The sequence below is a fragment of the Thalia democratica genome, chromosome 5 (assembly GCF_965202585.1).
Source record: "Thalia democratica chromosome 5, ktThaDemo2.hap1.1, whole genome shotgun sequence".
Classification (NCBI taxonomy): Eukaryota; Metazoa; Chordata; class Thaliacea; order Salpida; family Salpidae; genus Thalia; species Thalia democratica.
The window spans coordinates 38,812,093-38,837,870 of NC_139169.1; the positions used below are offsets into that span (position 1 = coordinate 38,812,093).

The 25,778-nt window shown below is 25.6% G+C and overlaps 1 protein-coding gene across 1 annotated transcript; it reads left to right on the plus strand.

Moving 5' to 3' along the window:
- Positions 1-1,173: 1,173 nt before the first annotated feature.
- On the plus strand, positions 1,174-20,657 carry LOC145836506 (ras GTPase-activating protein-binding protein 1-like). Its single transcript, XM_082944302.1, has 8 exons — positions 1,174-1,301; positions 16,469-16,585; positions 16,770-16,831; positions 17,256-17,629; positions 17,795-18,175; positions 18,279-18,575; positions 18,754-18,888; positions 20,514-20,657. The coding sequence occupies exons 1-8, from the start codon at positions 1,174-1,176 to the stop codon at positions 20,655-20,657; spliced, it is 1,638 nt and encodes a 545-aa protein (XP_082800428.1).
- The last annotated feature ends 5,121 nt before the right edge of the window (positions 20,658-25,778 follow it).

Consider the following 25,778-nt stretch of genomic DNA (forward strand, 5'->3'; position numbering starts at 1 on the left):
ATTTCAGATTTTACATTGTTAATAAATTATTAAACTAAATTGATAAGGAGTTATTTTTCACCTCATACAAAGATAGATTGGTTAGCTCGGATTAAAGTCTCTAGAATATAGATAATAGCAGTTTGATTTGATAACACTTTTTAAAATTATTAAAATTGTAAATATAAAGTATTTTTTATTCAGTTTTTTGTTTTTTTTTCAGACCAATTATAATTTGAGAGGAAATGATAAAAAATAAAATGTAAATACAATTTTAATAACTTTTTTTTCTGCAGAACATTAAATATGTGGAATAAGTTACCGCAGAATGTGGTTTTGTGTGGGAGGGTTGAAAATTTTCGATTAAAACTAAAAAAATAAAAGATCTAAATAACATAAACAACAGTAAAGTATATTAAAAATCGATTAAAAATACATTATAATGATGGTTTGAAATAATTTTTATTTACTTATTTTAAAGTATTAGTATCACTAAGAATAATTTTTCTTCCCTACGTCTTCCCCCTACATATTCTAAATTGTTATATATAATTTTTGTAAAAGTGTAATCTTTTATAGTCAATACATAAGTTTATATATGGAAACTTATTTTGTTTTGTTTTTTGTCCATAGAAAGTTATATTTGACTATACAGGACTATTTGTTTATATATTTTTTGTTTTTGTATTATATTATGTTTAGTTTTTTTATTTTCATTGACTGTAATTTGTTTGTTTGTAATTTCTTTTTTCGTGTATACTGTTTAAGCGGCTCAGGTTTTAATGCCCGGGTTCATCTTCGCACAATAAACTCCAATAATAATAACAAAATAAAATGCATCTAAATTCCCTTAAAAACATAAATATTTTATCTAAATTTTTGTAACATCTTAACTTCAAAATAAAAAATTAACAACAATAATAACCTATCTTTAATATTAGACTAAATTAATAATTGGAAAAATTAAAAGTGCTCTTACATATAGTGAGCAATAGTAACAATATTAATGCTATTTTTAACGGTATCGTACATGATTAAACACTTAAATACTATATTTTTGACTATAAGCTTAAATAAAGTACTTAATTTTCGTTACCTAGGTTTATTTTGTATGCAAAAAATGAGATAGCTTTTAGAATGTTGATAAAAAATACTTTTTTGCTTGTCAATGCTATGACCAATGCAAAGACAATAATGACATCAAAAGCTGCTCGTAGAAATGCCAGGTACATCTTGGTAAACACATACCGAATTCTCATGTTCCTGATGCTAGTCTACGAGCTGTCATTTATTTCACAAGAAGTTTTGTGCTTACATCAGAGGTAAGTATTATAATAATTTAGATTTTTAATTTTTATATTTACTATAACACAAATTAAAGGTCAAACTTTTGAGGTTTTGAAAGCATTAAAACATTGTAAAAATTATTAAACAGAACGAAGCACCTTTTATGAATGTTGCTGAACAACAAAATTTAGAAAAGTTTAGCCCAGAAAAGACTAAAAATAGTGCAGAGGCTAAAAAGTTCGAAGTCACATTGAGATACAGAAACAAAACCTACAACAACAGACACAACAACATCAACTTATATTGATGAATTCTAACAAACAAAAAGAACAAGAACAGAAACAAAAACGAACAGAAGAAAAATTAGTACGTAACATAGTGTACAAAAGAAACGAAAGAGTAATTTTTAACACTCTCCCAACTATATTTTAAGAAGAAGAGGAGATAAAAATCAAAACCAAAAACTGAAGCTCCCGAAACTCATCAAAATGAGTAAAAAACACTCAGTAGCTTAATGAAAAAAGGAACAAAAGTTAAAAGGCGGATTAAAAAAAATTTTGCTTAGAAGGTTGCCCAGTATTGAAATATATAGTTGTAGTGTTTTAAAAATCTTGTCATCTATAAACAAAAATTATAAGAAAAAACAAAACAAATTGTACATTTTTATTGCTGAGTTGTGTTTAGTGCAATAAAACAAACTTTAAGTTTGTTGCCACACTCAATAAAAAATTAAAAACTTAATTTGATAAACATATGAGTAGATCAATTTACACTTAGTTTCTCTTAATCCAATGTTTTTCAAACATTAACAAAGTTAAATTAAATGTACCAACTAATTTAAATCATTTGTAAATTACAAATAATTTGAAAATAAAATAAAAAATATAAGTTATCGCGCCACTAAAAATTTAAATAAAACAAAATGAAAGAAAATAATGTAATATAAAATTTCTGATTACAAAAACTTTAGAAGTAATATAAACTAGTCTACAATATATAAAAAGAAATTTTTCATTTTGAATCTAAAAAATTTTGTAAAATAGAAAACCGATTTACATTAAGTTTGGGGATGGGCAACGTACGATCCGCTAACCGAAACCTGCCGGCCAAGGAGAAATATTTATCCGGCTCCGTACTTTTATCTTGCAAACAGCTTTTAAGAACAAATAATATCTAACTTTTGAACTAGTTTTTTCTAAAGTGTAAATTTAATTAGGTTTTCAGTACACTATAGTGCTTTTTTAATAAACTTTTTACTATAACTTTTACTTTCAAAAGATTTTTTAATCATAAAGTACAGCTTTTCAAAACTACCTGGCCACCAAATACTTATTACAACAAATATGGTTATTAAAAGACTTTTTTACTACTAAATTTTATCGGTTGACTAGAATAGTTGCCTGCCCGAATCAAGATTTATTTCATTTAGTAATACTTTCATAAATATCAACTAAAGGATAAATGAATAGAAATCAAACTTGTATTAATAATTAACGGATAATTTGTTTGACTAGCTAAGATATTTTATTATATAAATAATAGAATGTATTTTGTCTAACCATGACATGGTTATATCTGTGAAAACATGTCAACTCACAATTATTATATTATTAACTAGAGACTATAAAAAAATAATAATTTTTACTATAATAAGGACATTGTATCTATATATATATTGTTAAATATAAAACAAATGATAACATGATAACTTATAAAAAACATACAATGAACTTCACCGCACGACCAACAACAACAGCATCCGAGACAACCTACGACCGGTTTCGTCCATTTTAGGACTAAAAAATTCCTAAAAAAGGCTTAGTCCTAAAAAGGACGAAACCGGTCGTAGGTTGTCTCGGATGCTGTTGTTGTTGTTGGTCGTGCGGTTAAGTTCATTTTTATTATAGATGGCGAAAATTATCTCAACTTGATTATGATGGCCGAATTAATACTGGCTAAAACATTATAACTCAACATTCTGGGTATAAATGAAGAAAAGTTTTAAAACAATATCAAAAGATTTTTTATCTAACATGTGTATAAACTCAAAATGTTTTAAGGAAACAAACAAGTTTTATAAAAAAATATATATATAAAAATATTTAATAATGAATCAATGCTTTAAGCGGGTACCTGTCAAATTTGAACGAGCGTACAAAATTGCACGAGTGTACAATATTGCACGAAGACACTTTTGCACGAGGAGATAAAGTTCCACGAAGATAATTTTGCACGAGTAAACAGTTTTGCATAGATTTTTTTTTCTATTTTATCACTGTTATTCCTAACCTTTACCCTCGGTCAGTAACTTTTATTTATTTTTTACTAAATTATCTTTTTGTTTTTTTTCTGTTTATTTTTTTCTATTTATTTTTACTTTCGTGCAAAAATGTAACTCATGCAAAATTGACCCTTGGTGCAAAATCGTCTTCTTGCAATTTTGCTCCCAAGTAAATTTTTGTGCCCCCCGTGCAAGTTTGCTTTGTGCTATTTGTGCACTCGTGCAATTTTGTTCCTGTGCAATTTAGTCCCTTCGTGCAATTTAGTAACCTCGTGCAAATTAGACCCATTCCCGCTTTAAGTATATAAATTTACAAAGTAAAAGATATAAAAGCAGTTCACTTCGGTACAATAATTCGGTACTATTGCAGCAAAATATTTATCCTTATAAAATACTTAGTGTCTAAGCAATATATAAACTAAACACCAATTTTTCTCGTTAAAGCCATAATAAGAACCAATATTATCAACAATGCTGTCTTATACAGATTTAAATTAGCATTCACAAGCTTAACGAAAATGATTACATAAATAATAGGATAGGGTGCACGACTATTTAAACTCGAACAACTCACATTCTTTTAAAAATTTTAAGGGTCTTAAGTTAAAAAGTACTTATACTTATTTACCTTACATGCCCCATTTTGTATTTTCACTAAAATAATAAATTAATAGTTTATCAAATGTTTAAATACTTTTTGCATATATGTAATAATATTTTGTTAACTTATTTTTATAAAATAAAGTTTTGTAGTTAAATTCAAATAAATAAAATTGGGAAATTTTTTAATGAAACTAATTTGATTTTTTAAAATTTGTTAAAATTCGGACAAATTAAATTCCGACAATCCAGATTCTAAAAACTTTTTTAAAGACAAAAATATTTAAAAATAAAGATGAATAAGCATTTAGATTTTATTAATATCTACAAGCCATTTTATTTTGCAAACTTTTAAGTATTTTTTGTGATATGCCTGAAACAAGTTTTAAAGTGTAATTGTTTTTAATAATTTTTTAAATGTTCGTAACTCTGCAAGTAATAAAAAATGGCTTGTAGATATTAATAAGATCTAAATACTTATTTGTATATTTTTTAAAATATATTTAATTTTTTGAGTTATGGTCTCTTAAAAAATGTTTTAAAATCAGAATTATCGGAATTTTATTTGTTCGAAACTGAATTGTCATGTAACCTATAGAATAACATAACATTACGAGACAGTTTTTCAATAAATTTAATTAATAAAATTAAAAAAATATCCCAATTTTATCTATTTGAATTTAACTACAAGACTTTATTTTATAAAAATAAGTTAAAACAATATTACTATATATATGCAAAAAGTATTTAAACATTTGATAAACTAATAATTTATTATTTATTGAAAATACAAAATGAGACATGTAAGGTAAATAAGTATAAGTATTTTGTTCTTTTAAAACAGTAATTGAAATTGTTAACTTAAAAACTAACGAAATAATGCCACAGTTAGTTTTAAAAAAACTTTCAAAATTGTTATATTTTTTAACAGAAAGTGAATTTTATTATTTTTCTTGAAAGCCTTTAGGTTTAGACAAATTATTTTTTTTAGTTTTTAGTTTATAGTAGTTTAAGAAAATATTTTGTGTATTCTATAAAAAAAGACTTGAGTTTAACTTCTATAATTAATGTTGGTTCTTATTAAATTCACTTTAAAACTATGTAAGTCTAATTTTTTTTTGATTGAACTAGGAGCAACTATAGTTAAGTGAAAAAATGTCAAATCCATCACATTTTTGTTAAATATACAGTTAAACTTGGCATTAGTCATTTTTTTCTTATTTTCTAAAGTATTAACTCTAACTAAACCTTTTGTAATTTATATTGTTTTATTTATACAAACTGTATATTTCGTATATAAAATTAGTTTTACTTTTGTTAAATATGTGTTTCATTTAAACTAACTAATTAAACAACAACGATCTAATCATTTCACCAGATTTTTTCAAACGGTCGTAGACTCATTTTATAAACTTTATTTGAAGTTTCACTTACTATATTGTTTATTGAACGACAGATAAAACCGCCCAAAATGATTGGTGTAAAAACTTGTGCACGAAAAAATCCTTTCGGTTTTCGAGTCGCACACCACTTGGATACCTTTTAGTGTGTTTTCTAGGACAAGATACTAGTTAATGTTCTAGTTTTTAAACGGATTTATAACTTTGTCAATATTTTCCATAATTGTTATTTACTGACCAATACTTAATTCCAACTCATTTTTTGTATAACACTAAGTAGTTATGTTTAAAACATGGTTTAATCATGTTTTCAAAGTTTTAACTTTTTTTTTGTTTTGATATTTTGAGCACTTTGCAAAATAAATGCAGATTATGCATTAAAGAAAATAAAAAAGGTTAAAAGAAACATAGAAACATCCCTTCAGATTAAATTAGTTTGTTCCTAAATATACATTTGTTTAATATAATAAAAAAGTAACAAAATTATTTCAATTAATAAAGATACTTAAAATTGGTAATCAACTTAAGTAATTGAAAAATAAATGAATAAAAAATATTTTACTAAAAATAATTTTAAAACCAGTTGTCTTAGTTATTTCAATACTAAGTTTTTAAAAACCAAGTTAATTCAGTCTTGCAAATGTTAAGTTTATATTAATTTAAAAACAAGTTTGTACAACAATGAAACTAAATCATTAAAACAGTTTTTTGGAGTCTTCTGTAAGCTGTAAAACATAAATAAACTTTTTGATTAATTTTTTTGTACTTTTATTTGATTTAAAGGAAGTCCTAAAAACTAACAATTTCTAACATGTTAAATAAAATTAATACTCAGTTTAAAATCATTTAGACACATGAATGAATGTCGGTTCACTTTCATGACATCAGAAACGCGTCCTACAAATGGTAATCTAAAATAATTTATATAAAAAAAAACAAAAAATAGACTCTGCATCACTTACTATGAAATTCATAGCCAACAAGTTAAAAGAGTTAAAGAACGATGAAATATCGTTAATATTATCTGTTTTTAACCATCTAATAATAAGCTAGAAAAAGTTTTTAGTTAGTAGAGCTTTTGTGAATTCATAAAAATATACGATTCGATTTTGTGCATTGTTCTTAATAGATTGCCGTCAGTAAAAACAAAAGAAAACACTTACTTATTAAACAGTTTAAACTAAGTTTGTTTTAAAGTAACAATAAGTCAATTAAAATAAAAACGAATAAATAAGATAAAACGTCATTAAGGTTTGTAAAGTATAATAACTTTGTCCCGGCAAGATAAATTATTTTTAAAAAGAACTCTATAATAGCTACTTTTAAGATTTGTTCAAAAAAATTATATAGTTTAAGTTGTACAATATACATTATGCAAAATATTATACCTAATAGAAAAATTTATAATTTTTTGAGTTTTGTGAAATTTTATTTATTTAAACTACCTTGTTGCTTAATTTACATTGTTTAGCTTCCAACTCCTTATTACCATTTAAAAAGAATAAAAGAATAAAAAAACTATGTAATATTGGTTAAAATTAAAACTCTATAACAACTTTGTTGAACAAGCAGTGTAAAATTTTTTTGATTTTGTTCATATTTCAAAAAATATCATCTCAAAGTAAACGTGATTAATTTGTCATTGGTTTTTTTTTAACTAAATTGTTCGCTTAGAAATACTAATCTAGTTTTGCATGGTCACTGAATCTTTTAATTAACTAATAAAAAAAAATATTTAAGACTTAAACTAAAACCTTATGTAACTTTTACGTTAATTATTTTCCTGTAAGAATCGCCGAAAAACTAAAGCAAACGTAGTTCATTACACTTTCCAGCTTACGTAGTTCGCTACAACCGTTTTTGACCTCTACACTTCTACAGTGAATTATATTCCTGTAAAAATCGCCGAAAAACGGAAGCAAGCGTATATTTCGACTTGTAATAATTTCAAGCTCGTTGTTTTTTAACAACCGTTTCTCTAGTAGAAACTTCTATTGTAGTTCAACCAAAGCGGACTTTTAGACGTTTCATACGCTTCAACTCCTAGCTTGACTCTGACTTCAGTAAGTATAGCTGAGGACTAAACAAATGCTAATACATTTAATAAAAGTTGCCTTGCAAACAAACCATCGAGCTCTGACTTGCATGCGTGTGAGTGTTATTTTTTATCGCTTGTTGTTTAACATTGTAAAATAAATTTAAAGTGCCGAACCTATACTTTTAGTATTAACAGTAGAAGGTAATTAAGTAAGTGTAATATTAATCTAATTAGTGTATCGTATTTTGTTCTCTATTAAAACTATATAGTGAAGTATACGTTGAAATCACTAAGATTAAATTAAGAATTTACTTTCTAGTCTATTTTAAGATTATATATTAAGTAAATATTAGAATCTTTGTAGACTAAGTTAAATAAGTACGATATTTAATATTAAAAATTGTATAAAACGTTTTATTAAGAGTATCTCAAGACAACTACTTAAACTTATATACGATCTAGTTAGTAACAAATAAAATATTCTAAATAGGGTAAGCTATGAGTACTACCAGTAAAAATCCCAAGGCGGTCTTGGCCAATAGCCTTACGAAGCTAGTTGCTAAGCACGCTACGCGTGCCCAACCGGCTGAGAAGACATTAAATACTAGTAGGCGAACTCAAAAAGGTAATTCCGAGCTTGATGCAGTTCCTGACCAACACAATGTGTTATCAGACGAAACTGTAACAGCAGAGGATTATACCATTATCAACACATAACTTTTATGTATAGCATCAATATAATAACTATACAAGTTTATCTTAAAAGTTATATTAAACTATTCTATTTTTTGCGACAAAGTTACAAAGAAGTATTAAAAAAATAAAATAATAACTAAATAAAAATAAAAGTGATGTTTTTTTTTTTAATAATAAACTACTAGACCAGGGTTTCCCAAAATCATTTACTAAATTGCCCCTTTTCAGACATTTGAAAAAAATCGCTCCCCCCCTTCCCATATTTTTTTACGGTATTTTTCCTCTTGAGAACGCAATTTTTAGCCAAAAAAGTTGTGTTTGAAATGTAAATTAGACTTGTACTTCTTAGGCACGCACTTTTGAACAGTATTAAAAGTAGTTTACAGGGTTTTAGAAAATAGTTTGCAGTTATTTTATTATAAGCCTTACTAAGTGTTTTCAAATACTTAATTATTGAAAAGCCTTATGTAATCTGTAATCAATTATGTTCAAATATAAATTGTTTTGAAACTAATGAACCTTTTAGATTCGTGGTGGACAACTTTTTTAGTCAGCAGGTCATATATACTAAAAACTCCTTTATCGTTTCGACTTCTTAAAAATATGTACTTGCGGGCTGCGTTATTTAAAAAACTGACATAAAGAAATTAAAAAAAATCGAGCAAAATTGTAATAAAATGATTTATTATTACTGTGATCTAGGAAGTACTATTGTGAACTGGAAATAAAATTGAAAGCGTATTTCAAAATATTAAGTATCAAAAAACTTTTTTTTTTGTTTTGCACAAGTAGTTTTCAAGTTACCTAGTTGGCCGAAATTTGACTAGATCTGGACCGTACCCATCTCTGAAATAACGAACTTCAGATGTTTAGTAGTTAACTCTAAGTAGCTTATTCAAGCCGCACAATATACTTTGTAATTTTAAGATACTTGTAATAATAACTAATTTGCGTATACACTATCTGGGTACAGGCCAAAGTTGCACGAGGTAACTAAACTGCACGAAAACAAAATTGCACGAGAGAACAAGGATATCTTTACACGAAGAAAATTTTGCACAAAGGTCAATTTTGCACAAGTTACATTTTTGCACGTGAGTAAAAAAATAACGAAAAAATGACTGAAAAAAAAAACTATAAGATAAATTTAAAAAAAAACCAAAAAACCGAGGGTTAAGGGTAATAGTGATAGAAAAAAAAATACCGATCGAGGGTAAGGGTTACGGTTTTAGGGGCAGCAGTAAAAGTAATAAATAAATAATAACCTAAACAAAAATAAACTAAAAAAAATAATATAAAATTCAACCAGTGTACAATTCTCTGCTCGTACAAAAGTGTCTTGGTTCAATTTTATACCCTCGTACAAAAGTATCTTTGTGCAATGTTGTCCCCTCGTGCAATTTTGTACGTTTGTGCAAATTTGACAACTACTCACACTACATAAACTTAAAATATTTTATTACCATGTGAGTACACGATAATCAAAAGGTACTTTTTTTAATTTAGTAGTACAACCTCAAAAACTAAATATTGGTTTCAAAGCATAACTTACTAAGCATATCTTAATTAGTTAAAACAACTTCTTTATTCTATTGAAAAATTGACTTTAATATAGTTTTATTTTTTAGTCTAACTAATTTATTTTTCAAAATACAATTGGAAATATTGTGAGGTGATAGTTAATAATAGATAACATAGATTTTTTTAAAACATTTATGATCCCAAATAGCATATATGTCAGGTTATGAAATGATGAGAGGGATTCTGATCGTCTATGACCTATGTAATTGTTAAATAAAAAAATATATAAATACAAATATGTAATTTACATGAAAATAGGAGTCATAAGCACTTTTTTCAATATTTACGTAAACAAAATGGAATTTTTGTTTAAGTTTTACCTCAGGGTCAAATTTTTAATGGCAAGCTAAAATTAGTAAATAAGCAAGATAAAAAGTTGAGTTTTTTTGAGTGCCCAAAATTTTTAAATGACCCCCCGTTCGCCCCCTTACTAGTTATCTACCACTTTGGGAAACCCTGGTGTATTTCTTCTTAATAGTACTTAGTTTTACATTTTTTACGTAGAGCAATAAGTGTTTTTGCTAAGCATAAGTTACTTTTAGAAATTGCTAAATTGTTAATGATTCTTCAGTTTATTTGTTTGAAAATTTAAAATAACTATATTTATAAATATAATTACAGCTTAAACTTTAACAATTAAAAAAGTTGTAGAACAGATATACAACGTTAGACTCTAATTATAAGACACTAAGATAAAACTATCAAACTTTAGCTATTATGAATAAATATTTAATACCATATCATTTTGAAAAACTAAGAAAACTTGTTTAAGTTATTTTTTGTATTACTATTGTTTATTGACCAATAAAGAAATCGCTCAAAATTTTTGGTCTTACTACCTGGTGCACGAATAATCTTTCTGTTATCAAGTCGTGCACCAGGGATACCTTTTAATGTTTTATCCAGGACTGTACAAATTTAAGAATTAAAATCAATACTAAAAAAACTTAAATTCTAAACTGTCTATACTAATCTTAATACTTAATTTGAAAATATTACATAAAACAAACTTCAAATACTTGAGATCACACACTATTTAAACAATTTACATTTAGTTACTAAAAAAATATATTTTCTCTTTAAACTACTCAAAATTACAGTTATACTTTATACATTATATTTTTTAAAACTACTATTTAATAAAGTTTTTACCAGTTTCAAACTAAGCTTGTATTAGTAATAAATTATTCTATTCGTGTATTCAAGTTTCGAATATTGTATATAAAATTATTAGTTATATACAATATTTTTAGACAATCGGAAACTTTATATCTCTTTATTGCAAACCCAAAAATATTTATTGTAATTTTTAACAATTTTTGGTTTAGTCCGCCAGATTTACATGCTTGAGCGCTAGATTTAAGTTTTTGCGGACAGTTCCCGTTGAAACTCAACCATTTCTTTAACCCTTCATATAACTAATCAATTTAAACTATTCTATAAATGAGAAATCTATAATTATAAACTTGGTAAATTTAAGCTATGTTATCAATGACAATTACTTCGAATGTAGATGTTATAAATATTATGAAATATAGCAATAGATAATGCTAAAATTATGATTTTGGAAACATGGCAAAACGTGGAAAATATGATAAGGTATCAACAATATGGAAAAATCTAATAAAATATGTAATTTTTCGAAAATATGGCAAATACTATCAAACATCTTTTTATTTATAACATCTATCTGTTTTATAACATCATTATATATTTTTATAAACACTTTGGTTTTTCCATTTATTGTCTAAATATTTGCCTTTTAGAACTTATCTAGTCTTAACTAAACTAAAATTATTAGTTTTTCAAAACTTATAATGAGCAAACATTAAAGTTAAAGTTCTAACAATTGAAATTCTAAAACATTTTTCAAATAGAATTTTAGAATAAAAAACTCACGTTAGGTTTAAATAATGTAATTATTTCAAGTTTTAATTAGTTTCTAAAATAAATTCTTAAAAGATTAAATTTATGTTGAGACTATGATAGTAAAAAATCTAAAACATTGTTTTTAAAAGTAGAAAATTAATAATTAGTATTGATTTCTAAACTATAATAATCTCAAAATCTTTTTACAACTATATTTCTAAAAGTTTTTTCTAAATGTTCATCCATATCTAATTAATAAAATATGATTTTTTAGTGTAATACTATTTTAATTTTTATTAAAAAAGATAATTAACAATAACTTTAAAACTTATAGTTTATAATATTTGAAAATTAAATTGTCAGAAATGGAGATATTTTCACTCATTTAATGTATATCTAGCATTTTACTATCTTTCTTGGTTTTAAGGCTTATAAAGGACCTTGATATCTAAAAAAAAAGTATGTTAAATAGTTTTACACATATTTTACCCTGACATATTTTTAGCTTATTTAGTTTCTAATACTCTCCTATTGTTAGATATATTCCTTAAAACTTAAGTAGGGTAAAAAATATTCCAGATGTAGGGTAAAAGTGTAAAAATTATTAATAAGCAAGTATATTATACTTTTGAGTAAAAATGATAAATGACAAGCGTTGTAAAATATTCTAAATATATCCAGCACTGTTGAAGGGGCACGCGTCAGAAAATCACGGGTGAAACTTTAGTACTGAGTGACACTTTGGCACGGTGTTACAATTTAGCACGATGTAACACTTTAGCACGGAATGACCCTTTAGCACCGAGTGTCACTTAAGCATGGAGTGACATTTTGAAACAGATTTTTCTTTTCTTTGCTTAAATCACGTTAGGTACTGTATTTTTTTAAAATCTAAAAACGAACTATGCAACATGTAAACTAAAAGTTAACAAGCTTTAAATGAGTTACAAATTTAAGCTTTAGTTAAAACTAAACCAAAAGTAAATTTAAAACTTTATTAGTTTGTTTTAGTATTCAATTCAAGAAGAAAATATTTTGATACTTTTACTTTAAAATTAACGACATAAAACTATTTTAATATGTCTAGCAAAAAATACAAGCAGTAGGATTATTAAAACTTTTTTTTTAATGTTTTAAACAGTTTTAATAAGGCTAATTTTTAAGCGTAAGTTTTAAATAAAAAGTGAGATATATAAAGATTAAAAACTTTCTTATTTCATTTCAAGCCCATAGTAAAAACTTTATTAATAACTTTTTTAAGACGATATTTTGTAAAGTGTTAGAACTAATTTCCACATTTATTTGTTTGATAAGTTAATTGTTTTAAATAGTTAAACACTATTTAAACCATTATTTTTAAAGATTTAAAATTATTACGTGCAAAAATATCATTATGTGCTAAAGTGACGCCGTGCCAAAGTGTCACTCCGTGCTAAAGTGTTACCCCGTGCTAAAGTGACGCTTTGCTTTTCTGACACCTACCCGTTCGAAGTTTAATGTTTTATGATAGAGCCTAGCTCAGGTAAAATTTAAATTAAAAATTTGAACTAATGTATATGTACTTTTATCATACATTAAGATTGGTATTACAAAAAATTAAGTCAGAAAGTCATACTTTAGGTGCAAAAATTCAAATAACCTTTTTGTTTTTTAAAGTTAAGTCGTCATTTTATTTTGTCTGATAGACCCAAGTAGAACAACTTAGTTTACACTCATAAAATTATTAACAATTTTTTGAGTTTAAAGTATATAAATGAGTTTAAAACTAATTAGCATATAATAATAAATCTAATTAGAATTATATAATGTCATTAAGTTTAAATATTGACTTTATTTTTATAATATTAAAACTTATGTACAATATGTTAGTTTTTAGAGAGTATTTAATAATGTATTACACGATTAGTTGATTACGAGCCAATCAATTTTAATTTTAAAAATTTATTAAATTATAACTGTTTTTTATTTAGTTTTATGATAAAATGTCTTAAAGTAATTTAATAAATATAATTTATTTTCTCACCAGCAATATAGTTAAAACATTAAGAACAGTTTTTATACATAACTGTTGTTAATTTTTTCAGCTGAAGGTTTATTCATATTTATAATAACAAAACACTTTGTTGCTTACAAGCTAGATAGTAAATAAAATTAGTTTTAACTAAAAATAAAAACAAAACTCACATACCATAAAAAATATTACTATTTAGTAACTTTAAAGTTTACTTATTGTGTGTAAATGAAAAAGTCTTTGTAATTCCTATAAACTGAAACCTTTTTATAAGCTTCTCATAATGTTTTTTTTTTTATTACTTAAGTTTCAGTGTTATAACAATTACGCTTTTCTAAAAACTTAATTAAATAAAATATCTATACAGTTTTTCATTGAAATTTAAGTAAATTGGTTTTGCTTTTTCTACTATTAGATTTAATTTTAAATTTTGGGTTAACTGTCATTAATCTAGTATCCTACTACAAGGTTTTCAACTATTCTTCTTTTTAAGACAAGTTTATAATAACTTTATCCAAATAATTTCTTAAATTTCTCTTTTATCATTCAAATCCTTAAAAATTCTTAAATAAAGTTTACTTTGTAGTCTTAACAAAATATATAAATCTTTTTCAGAACAATTCTTGTATATTTTTATTTAAACTCTAATTATTTTTACTGGGTTAGTGCTTCAAGAAAATTTAATTCAATTTAAAATAATATCTCTTGTATTCTAGTCTACAACAACTATGTTGCGTCAAGTTACATTTACATAATTTAAACATGTGATTATCTAATTAGTAAACAAAGTAATAAACTACCTTAGCTAGCATAATTTATATTACAATTTTTAGAAAGGTGGTTTTATATATATTCAAAAGTTTTTAAAGTTATACTATTTTTGCTTAACTATTAGCATAACACTTCTAAAAAAATACTTTAGACAAGTAGAAATACTTTAAACGCAATATGGTGTTTTGTTTTGGAAATATGAGATACTTCTTTTTAATGATAATGCTTACAAAACATTAATTTATTCTATATTTAAGTAGTTTTTTAAGTTATTACTTTTAAATTTTAATAAATACATGAAACTTACTTAATTACAATGCTTAAATATTTTTTTTTAATTCTAATTATTTTTTTGTATTAGTGCTTCAAGACATTTTTCGCCATTATGGCTCCAAGCTAAAAGCGAACTATACTTGTTGTAATTGTTATACATGTAAAAATTTTTAAGCTCTAACTAATTTCCTCAAGGCAGCTTATCTGAAATACATGTAAAGGATTAAGGCTTTGTTTATACAAAGGTAAAAATAAGATTGTTACTGAAGCAACCTTTTTACTTTCAGTTGCATTTTTTAAACATCTTTTTGCTTAAATAAAAATGCAAGTCTTATAAAAAGTGCTATTAGATATTTAATAAAACCAAAAACTTATGTTTTAAGTATCAAATTTTTTCTCCTTAGGAGATTTAATGGTTTAATAGATTTTTCTAAATTATGTTCAAGGATGAAAAGTTAGCTTATTTTAAAGTGTAATTCAGTATCAGATTCTAAAGTTATCAGCTGCTTTGTCGTATTGAAGTCTTGTGTTTTCAAAATTTAATAACTTGTTAACTCAATTGATGATAAGCTACTTAAATGTTTCGTTCTTAAGATTCATTATGTATAAATGATATGTTAAGCTTATTGAAAGAAATTCAATTGCTTATATTTAGTTTCAGATGACGCAGTTGTAAGCTAGTTTTTTGTGATGTGAAATTTATCCATCTAACAAATTGTGTCTTAAATATAATTTAGTTGTGTTTGATAAACTCATTAAGTGATAATTTATGGAAAAATAAACACTAAAATTAAGTTATCTAATTCTGTTTTATGCTTTATCTCATTTTAAACACAAGTAATTGAATTACCTTTTAAAGCTCATTTTTTAAGTATTGTATTTATTTTCAGAAAAGGAATTTTAGCTTACTAAAAGGGCTTCTTAGTTTAATTAAATTATTTTCACAGAAAAAGTAAAATCAAGTGGTTTTAGTGAAATTTTGTAAAAATTTCCATTGTCAAACAACATTTTAGCTATGCATTCTAACTAACAAACTTAATGTTAATTGTTTAAACTTATAGTTGTGTATCAATAGGTAGTTAAATTTAATTTATAATTGTATTCCTTTGTATTCCAGTCTACAACAACTATGTTGCGTCAAGTTACAATTACATTATTTAAACATGTGATCAATTAAATAGTATACAAAGTATCATACTACCTTACTTTGTAAAGTTTATATTACAATTTTTTGAATGACGGTTTTATATATATTTAAAAGTTTTTAAAGTTATAATATTTTTGATTAGTTATTAGTATATCACTTGAAATAATAGTTAAGAAAATTAGTAATGCTTTAAATGCAAAAGGATGCTTTGTTTTTTTGAAATATGAGATAATAATTTCCAAAAGATAATGCTTACAAAACATTAATTTATTCTATATGTAAGTAAAACCTAGTGTTGAAATAAAAAAAACTTTAACTGTTTTAAGTTTTATACTTAGAGATTGTTTTAAAGATTTTATTTCTGTATAAATGAAAGCCGCCGTGTAAAATATATAATAAACACTGAGTCTTTTCTAAAAACTACCATGATGTTATTACTGTAAGTATATATATCTTAGAAAAAAATTCACTTACATAAATTGAGAAATAGAACATGCGTAGTAGCCATAAATTATTTTTTTTATATATTTTACAGACTAATTAAAACTAAAGTAATGGATTCTCAATATATCGATGACCTCAAAAAAGCTGGTGAGGAATTTGTAAACAAGTTTTATCATGATTGGTGTCATGATCCTACTTCTTTGATCGGGTTAGTTCACTTTTTTAAACAATTTTATAGTTAAACTAGGCTACCTGATAGAGTGTACTAAGATGATTCTGTTTTTTTAAATTTCTATGTGTAATTTTTTAGTTAGTTTGGTTTTGTGAAAAAAAAACTGCTAACACTATTTTCTAAAGGAAAGAAAATAATTTAAAAATAAGTTTTATAACAGTTTCTACGGTGACGACTCAACATACAAACACGGACCGAGTACAGTCAGAGGAATAGATGTAAGTTATTTCCAAATATTTTAAGCAAAATTAGTACACAAGTTATTGTATATATAGTTTCAAAGTCCATTATATAACTGATTTAAAAAGCTAATAAAAATTATTCTAATATCAATAAAAAGATGTCAATAATTTATACATCTATAATTTTAACTGAATCTCTTATGATAATGATCAATTTTTGCATTTATTAAATACAATAATCTTTGTTATTTTGTATTCAATCAAAAGTTATTTAGAATACAAACTAGTAAACTTAGTAAAATCAAGTGAACAATCAAAAGTGCCTAACATAAATAATTTTCACATTAATTGAAAACAACTAACACTCTTTAATAAGTGAAGACTTTTTAATTATATGTCATTGTATTTAAAACTTTAGGCTATCAAAAAAGAAATTGAAAAACAAAACTACTGCAACGTTCAAGGAAACATCGCAAACTTTAGCCCAAGAGCTAATCACGGACGCATCACTGTCAAAGTAGATGGCGAGATGTCCAACAACAACGGACCATTCAGGAAGTTCACTCAGTTTTTCATTATAAGACCAGATAAAACCACGGGGGAGTGTTACGCTTACAAGGATGAGTTCGAATTCGTCGACGAAGCTGAAGATAAACCAGCTCACGAGGTTTTTATCGGTAGGATCGCATACTCCGTCAAGAAAGAACAGCTAAAGGAGCACTTCGGTAAGTATGGAGAAGTCAAGTTCGTGAAATTGATTCGTGGTTATAAAAAACCTAATTATGGCTATGTGGGCTTTCAGGATGCTGAATCAGTTAAAAATGTAATTGAAAAATTGGTAAGTCTTTAAAATCTTAAAATATTTTTACTTCATTTTTAAATAGCTTTGCGTTCTAATGTTTGAGCATCTGTAATTAAAAAAAATTTAAACCTGTTCAATAAAAACACTATTTTAAACATAAACGCAAACTATAATATAAATAGTTTCAATGATTATCAACAGAGTGAAGCTCAAAAGATTGGGAACAATGTGATCAACATTGAAGCGAAAAAACAAACAGACCCGAGAAAGAATGAACAAAGTCCTGAGATTGAAAACAAACATAAAATTGCAGGAGAAAACGTTCACAAACATGCTTTAAAACCGAACCAAAAGGTTGAAAAACCAAAACTAGCTGATAAAGATCACGCTAACAATAGTGCCAAAAATGCTCGTAGAGCAAAACCAGCAAAGGTCATAGAAAAGCAAGCAAATGATAACGTTCCAGCTGCACAACAAGATGAAGCTCACTTCGAAGCTCAACCAGTTAAGATGTCTTGGGCTAATGTTGTTAAGAAGGAAGTTTCTAAATTCCCTGAAGAAAAACCTAAAACTAAACTTAAGGTAAGTTAATTGTTGGTTAAGATAGCTGTTTGATATTTAATTTTATTACTTAAGTTTTTTTCAACTTGAATAGTTTTGTAACGTTATTTTAATTTTGCTACAGCCTTCTAAGTCAGTAGAAACTCAACCATTACCTGACAACCAAAGTGAAAAAAGCAAGCTAAGCGAAAGTGCAAACAATAAAAACAACAAAAACGTTGAATACCCTGATGAACAACAACTGTTTGTCGGCAACCTGAAGTATTCTGTGACAGAAGATAACCTGAAGGCTCACTTCGAATATTATGGAGCTGTCGCTAAAGTCAACATAGTTGTTGCGCGTCATGGCAGTAACAAGCCAAATTACGGTTTTGTGATTTTCGAGGACGCGGAAGCTGTTGATTGTGTTTTTGATGATTTAGTAAGTATTTTGTGTAATCACTACTTTTAGTTTGTTCTTCTTGTAAACTAAAATAAAAAGAAAAAACATTTTATTTAATAAATTTTGATATTAAACATATACAATAAGGCATTGCACATGAATAAACTAAAGATTACTATTTTCTAAGTATCAAAAACAACTTACTTTATTATTTTAGTGTGAAGCAAGACAGATGGAATTTTGTAGAATAAACATCATGGAAAAGAAAAAAAGAAGCAGGGAAGCAAAGGGGATTAAAAAGCCTAAGAGTAAATACCAGAAGGAGCCTATAACAAGCCCAGACGGATTCCAAGTAGTAAACAGACGGAAGTAAATCGGAATATGCTTTAACATATTGTAAAAAAACAGTTTTCTTTTATATGATATCTATTATTTAATTTTTATAGTTGTTTTCTATAATAAAATGAATAATTTTGATAATAGATAGTTTGTCTTTTTTGTATAGTTATGTTTGTTAATGAAGTCTAGAAAGTTTGATGGATACGTGTAAATTTACATTTTGGCCTTTAATTATAAATTCAATCATTGTAGTTTTAAATGTTTTATTTTTAAATTACTTAATACTTTCTTGCTCTTAATCAAATAATAAAACCTATGTAAAATTTTAACTTAGATAATTCCATATAACATTACTAATAAAAAGTTTAAATTTTCGTTAAATATAAAAACTCACGTACAAATAAATAAAGTTGTTGGAATTCCTTTTGTTTAAACATTTTTGAAACTTTCAATTTTGAAAACATAAAAAGAGTTTAAAAGAAGTAAGCTATGCCCTTATTAATTCATGTTAAAATTCTAAACCCCAAAAAGTTTTTAAACAATTTTAACACTAGATAACAAATCAGAAAGGCTATATCGCAATGATTTTAAAATCATGGACATTAAATGCAAAAAAATAAACTTCATTTTCTTTTGTTTTCGCGTAGTAAAGTAACGATTTTCTCGTAAATACTTAGGATTTTATCCACGTGTTTGTACTTATCTATAGGAAACATTCTCTACGAGAAAAAGAAAGTTAATTCTCTTACAGTTTTAATTTACGAAATGAAGAATGTACTTCCTTAATTTTGGTAGCTTATTTTTGGATGCGTAGTCTGCTGCGTAGTTTTAAAATGGTACATTAAAGTTTAGAGGTATTAAAAACCTCCCAAAAATAAAATTTAGAAAGAAATTATCATTTTGGCTCTTGTTTCTACTGTTAATAAAATAAAATGCACTTTTGCAACATTTATTTTAAAAAAGTCAACCTTTCTGTATGGCACATTTCTTTTAAGTTCGCTTGAACTCACCAGCCGATAACACCTTTACTAGCTTCATTACCAGCCGACAACACCTTTACTAGTTTCATTACCAGCCGATAACACCTTTACTAGTTTCATTACCAGCCGATAACACCTTTACTAGTTTCATTACCAGCCGATAACACCTTTTAAAAGTTTTATTTCATTCGTTCTTCTGTGCAAACTCTCATTGATCTTTTGAAATCAAACTGATGATGCATCGTCGCCCTCTAAACTGGCAACGTGAAGAAAGTCAACTAAGCATTTGTAATCGACGCTTCCACAGTCGACGTCAATCGCAGCTTGCAGCTTGCAGAATGGCTAGCGGGCGAGCAAATCCCTGCAACCGTCCGCATGTCCCTATAAAACCTTAAGCAGTTGTCAATTATACAATAAAAATATATAATAATATAACATTGTTTTAGTTTAAATTTACACGTGAAAAGCTATCAAAACTTACAAAAAAATTTTGTAAAATGTTATTATTACAATAATTAGTCAAATACTTATTACATCAGTGCATTATTAAATCTTAAAGGCCTGCCAGAAAATTTTTTAACCAATCTTATAAAACAAACACGATGCTACTTTTAATCACTAACAATAATTCATAGTGTAATATGAAAATATTACAAAGGTACCTCAATTTCTCACCTTGAGCACCTTCTTATCTGCTCCCACCTGCTACAGATCCTCCATCTTCTTGTTTTTTAACCAAGTATACCAAGGGTCGGCAAACTGCAGCCCGCAAAGGATAAATTTGTGGCTCGCGAGCATGTAAATTTGGCCTTCTGAACAAAAATTATTTTGGTTATTTTATGTAACTTGATTAACTTAGTTTTACGTACCTGTATAAAACTTTGACACCGTCAAAAATCTTACTGCTTAGGCTTGAAACCGTGAAAAGAGAGATTAGCTTTTTAAGAAATATTCTTTATCTGTTAACATAATAATTTCCTTCTTATAATAGCAACTGGTTGACTAAAACAAAGTTTTAAAAGAACTTAGAAAAAGTTAGTTATGTGATACATACTTGTTAAGTAGATAAACTAAGCGCAAATGTCTTCCACTATGTAAAAAAGTCATGCACAAAAATTAACTAATATTTCATATATTACAATCTAACTATTTTGTTAAAAATGCAGTTTATTCCTAAGTTACATTCTCTTATAAAAGTTTTATAACTACATATTTTATTTAAGTGAGAACAATAACATTTGAAATAACATAATAACCAGACAAAGTATATTAATTTATTTAACTTTAATTTGACACATTTTCAGAAGTTCTTTGTGCACTTTGAATTCAGTCCTAGTGACACTAGAATGCATCTGTTGCCCCTCAAAAATGAAAATTTTGTAGCAGACCAAAATTTAACTTTTGGTGTGTGGCAAATCGCATAAATAGACAGCACAAAAAAACTAACTTCCTCCCTTTTACCATTGTCACGCTTTTTACATTTTTTGAAAACAACCCCTATGTAAATTGTATGGGACCTTTAAATTTCGACTTTCAAATTTTTGGCTGTAATTTTTTTACATGTAGCAATCATCAACTTCTTTTCAGACAACTTGAACAATGAAACTTTCTTCATATAATCTGAAAACGCGTAGAATGTGCTTTTGTGATGATTTTTTGTTTTTGGGATGAAAGTTTTAGCGAAAAACTCAAAGGTCGAAATTTTAAGGTCATATAAAATTTATAAAGAAGTTGTTTTCAGGGTATACTATCAAAATCCACCCGCGTTCAAAATCCGACCGATTTTCTTTGTATTTTCTTTATTTATTAATTTGTTTTATACATTTTTTAATTTTTTTAATTTATGTTTTATTTACTTTACACTACCATAGTTACCCCTAACCCTTAATCTCAATCGGTAAGCGGTTCTCGAATTTGACTTGTTCAGAAAAATGTAAACAGTTTGGCGGTGGCAAAAGATAGGAAGCTAATTTTTATTGTGCTATTGTCGGGGCAACATATGCACTCCAATGTACTAAACCTTCTTTTTTACTAATACTTAGTTTTAATAAAGTGTAATCTAAGCATAATTTATTTCTAATGAAATTGATTTTTCAGTTTAGTCATACTTTCGTGTGTACGGACACATTTCAAACAAAATAAGAATAAGATATAAAACAAAACAGTTTTTGTTTAGAACACACTTCCACGTTTAAAGTAAATTTACTGGAAACTTTAAAATAAATTCTATGCACACCAATGTGCACAGATGCTCACTTTTACGTCTTTAACTTTTACTTAATTTAGATTAAATGTATGGTTAAATAGCAAAGTTTTCTTTTACAAAGACTGTTTTTTCAATTTTTCTTTTAAACTTTCTGTGCACACAAAACTAATTTTTACGCACACTAATGTACACAGATGCTTATTATATTTAAGTGAGCACATAATATTTTTTAAAAGTATGCAAATAACATAAGGTAAAATTTTTACATCCAGAATACACTTTGAAAACTATAGTTTATAAATTGTAATTATTTTCTAATTTATGACAATCGTGTTTTAGGTATTTAAGCAAGTCTTTCAGTCTTTAGATTTTTCAAATTTTAATAAACTTAGGATTGTTTGATGTAACTCAGGCATTTTTAATGGCAATCATGTATAAGACTGTATTGATTATTCATAAAGTACTTTTTTACAGTATTTAACAGTTTTTTAAGAAAACAAGTGAAAATTAATCATTTGTTCATTGAATTACTAACTTATATATTTTCTAAACAAATTTTTTGTATAATTGCGTTAATTTTTTTTTGTTTGGTGTAGTTTTGTTGATAAAAAATTAAAATTTTTATAATACTTACTTATCAAACTTTAAGAATTTTAAAATTTAGTTTTTAAAAGTATTTCTTAGTTGTTGAGTATTATATTTTTTAACATTTTTAAAACCTTAATTTACCCATGCAAACTTATTAATTGGACCTTCATAAACATTTTTTTTTTGGTCACAGTTAGACTCTTTTATAAGTTGCAGCTAAAATAGGGATAGTTATATTAATGATAAGTACTTTCTTTTTATAAACTTTATTTTATACTTTTTATTTCATTACGTTCATAAACTTGTTAGTTAAGTTTATTTGAAAATTGTTTTACTTTTTTTTGCAAATAAAAGTACTTTCTAAAGACCTTGCAGTCTATTTTTTCAGTTCACGGATAGCACAGGCTCAAGGAAACCTATCTAAACCGCCCAGTCTTATCTATGTTCATTTAATTTTTTATTGATATTTAAAAAATAGACAAAAGGTTATCTAGCATTTGAGAAAAAAAATCAACAACTAATTTCAAAAAATATAAAAAAAAGTTACTGAAATCAAATTTTTTTAACCTCACTAAACAATTTAGGTAGATAGTAAAAGAAAATATTAAGTTATTCATTGAAATAGTAAGTCTTGTAGTAAAAATTGATCAAAGTTTTAATTTTAGTTATATTTACTTTAAAAATTACTAAAAGCTTCTAGACATTTATAAAATACGTTAGACAATTAGATATGCTAACTTATAGAAAATATGTACCAACTTAAAAAAAAATCTTATTTTTATGGTAGTAACAAAGCAATTAATATTTGGTTTAGTGATACATACTTCTTTTAACTGAGTGTGAAAATAGTTCGGAAAATATCATGAAATAATAGCAATGTTAAAATTATAAACATGCCATTCATATATTAACTTAAACAGTGTACTAGTCAGGCAATCGTAAATACTTTGCACAAAGAAATAAGCATGTCATGTAAATCCTAATAAAAGATTTTACAATTTATTTCTACATGACACTAAGTCATACGTTGTCATAAAATTAATTAAAACTTTTTATTTACTTAATCTCTCAGTATGATTCTTAAGATAAAGTTTTAAGTTATTCTATGAGAAGCACTAATATATTTGTAAAGCGAAGCAGATTTATTTTTTCTTGAATATATAAAATACTTTAAAACAGTATGTATGTCAATAAAATTAATTTTCATTTTGTTTCAAACTCTGTGATAACTTTATGCTAAAAACTTTTTAATGTAAAGTTATTTTGAAATAAAGTCATGAATGTTAAGACTCTATTTCATTTTATATGAATTTGACTTATGAGTGTTCAAAAAAATTTAATTAAAAACACTAACTTTACAATAATAACAAATATTTAGAAATTACTTAAAAGATTTTACAAATTTAGTTATAATGTTAAAACCTAACTAACAACATTAAAATACCTTATAAAAGTAAAACATTGATATGAAAATAGAAACTTTTAAACAAAATATAATAAAATGGACTCTTTATAATAAATAAAAAAGATTTTTAAATTTTAAAGATAATAAGCTAGTCTAACAACAGATTTAGTCTAAAAATTTACATTAAGTGCGTCATATAAAACATATGTGTAAATTATGTGCAGAGATAAAAAGACACTATATTAAATAAAACTAAAATCACTTAATTTAAACAAGGATGTAAAACTTAGATTGAATAAAAAAATAAGTGATATCTATGATACGTATCATATCAATAAATTTATGTTAACTTATTTAGATTTTATAAGTTTTCTCTTTAAAATCTTTATCTGTACTATCTCACTCAATTATATATATATAAAGCCAGTAACAGAAAATTTAGAACGTATAATTAAGTAATTAGGTATAAAAATTCCAAATTTTATGTTACACTAGAAAAGGGCTTTTAATTACAAGAAACTTACAATTGAAAAAAAAAACGGCATTTTTTTAATAAACTAAGATAGTAATCTTTGAATTGAACCAAACTTACTTAAAAGTTTTTAAGGTGCACGAAAAAGAGTGTGAAAGTTTTTTTTTGCTTATTTGTTTCAAACGACGTAGTTAAATGTTAGTTTAGCCTTTGTTATTTATAAGTATGTTTTAATTACTGACGATTTTGTTCACTCTCGAATGATTTTTTTACATGGAACACGGCAGACTGTGGCCTGCGAGTATGTAAATCTGACACCCTAAAGAAAAAGTTGTTGAAAACTTCACTAAATTTTCTGGGTTCGTAGTGAAAAGTAAAAAAAAACGCTTACCGTTAGCACCTGTTTATTTTTTTAGTTAAGCACAGATCTTCTTGAAGGCAAGTGCAGTTTGTAAAGTACTATATTAGTATGATTTTTTTTTAGATACACACTTTTTTATAATTATGTAGACATATACAACAAAAATAAATCTGTATAGTTAACATAAAAACTATGATAGAGATTTCACTACCAATATTTACTTACAAAGTACGTTATTTGGTTAAGTTTTAAAAAAACATTCACTTTTGAAAATATTTAGGACACTTTTAAATTTACATAAACCGCACCTAAAGATGTTTTGAGTGGTGTATGTAAGTAGTACTTTTTTTTTTCTGTGGTAACTTTTAATAAATATTTTTATGAAAGTGAAGTACATGTCTACTGCTGTTATACAGCATTTTAAAAATAAACTGTAGGTTAAAATAAGTATTATTTAAACTAATTTCACAAAATCAGTACTAATTTTCCCTTCCTTTTAATTAGTTGCTTAAAATATGTGTTATTGTTTAAAAAAAATCAAACTAGCTGCGAAATAGATGCATCTGTAATTTGATATACATTATTTATAAACTTTTATAAACGTTTATGAATAATTTTTATTAAAAATAAAAAAAATTCTCAAAATATTTAGTTCTGAGACCAAGTCCGCGAAAAAAACCTTTCGTTTATCGAGTCGTACACCTCGGATACTTTTTAATGTATTGTCAAGGTTAGGAGAAATAAACCTTATTTGTCAGCAATTTTCAGATATAATTAAAGTTAATATAGAATTTAATACTATATAATTACAATTATAGATAATTTTATTATAATTAAATTCTTACGTGTTTTAAAGTATTTCTTAAATATTAGTACTTAAGTTTCTTAATA

Coding starts and splice junctions, on each gene's coding strand:
- LOC145836506 (XM_082944302.1), top strand. CDS start 1,174: ATGACATCAAAAGCTGCTCGTAGAAATGCCAGGTACATCTTGGTAAAC. Junction 16,586..16,769: donor GATCCTACTTCTTTGATCGG/GTTAGTTCACTT, acceptor GTTTTATAACAG/TTTCTACGGTGACGACTCAA. Junction 17,630..17,794: donor AAAATGTAATTGAAAAATTG/GTAAGTCTTTAA, acceptor GATTATCAACAG/AGTGAAGCTCAAAAGATTGG.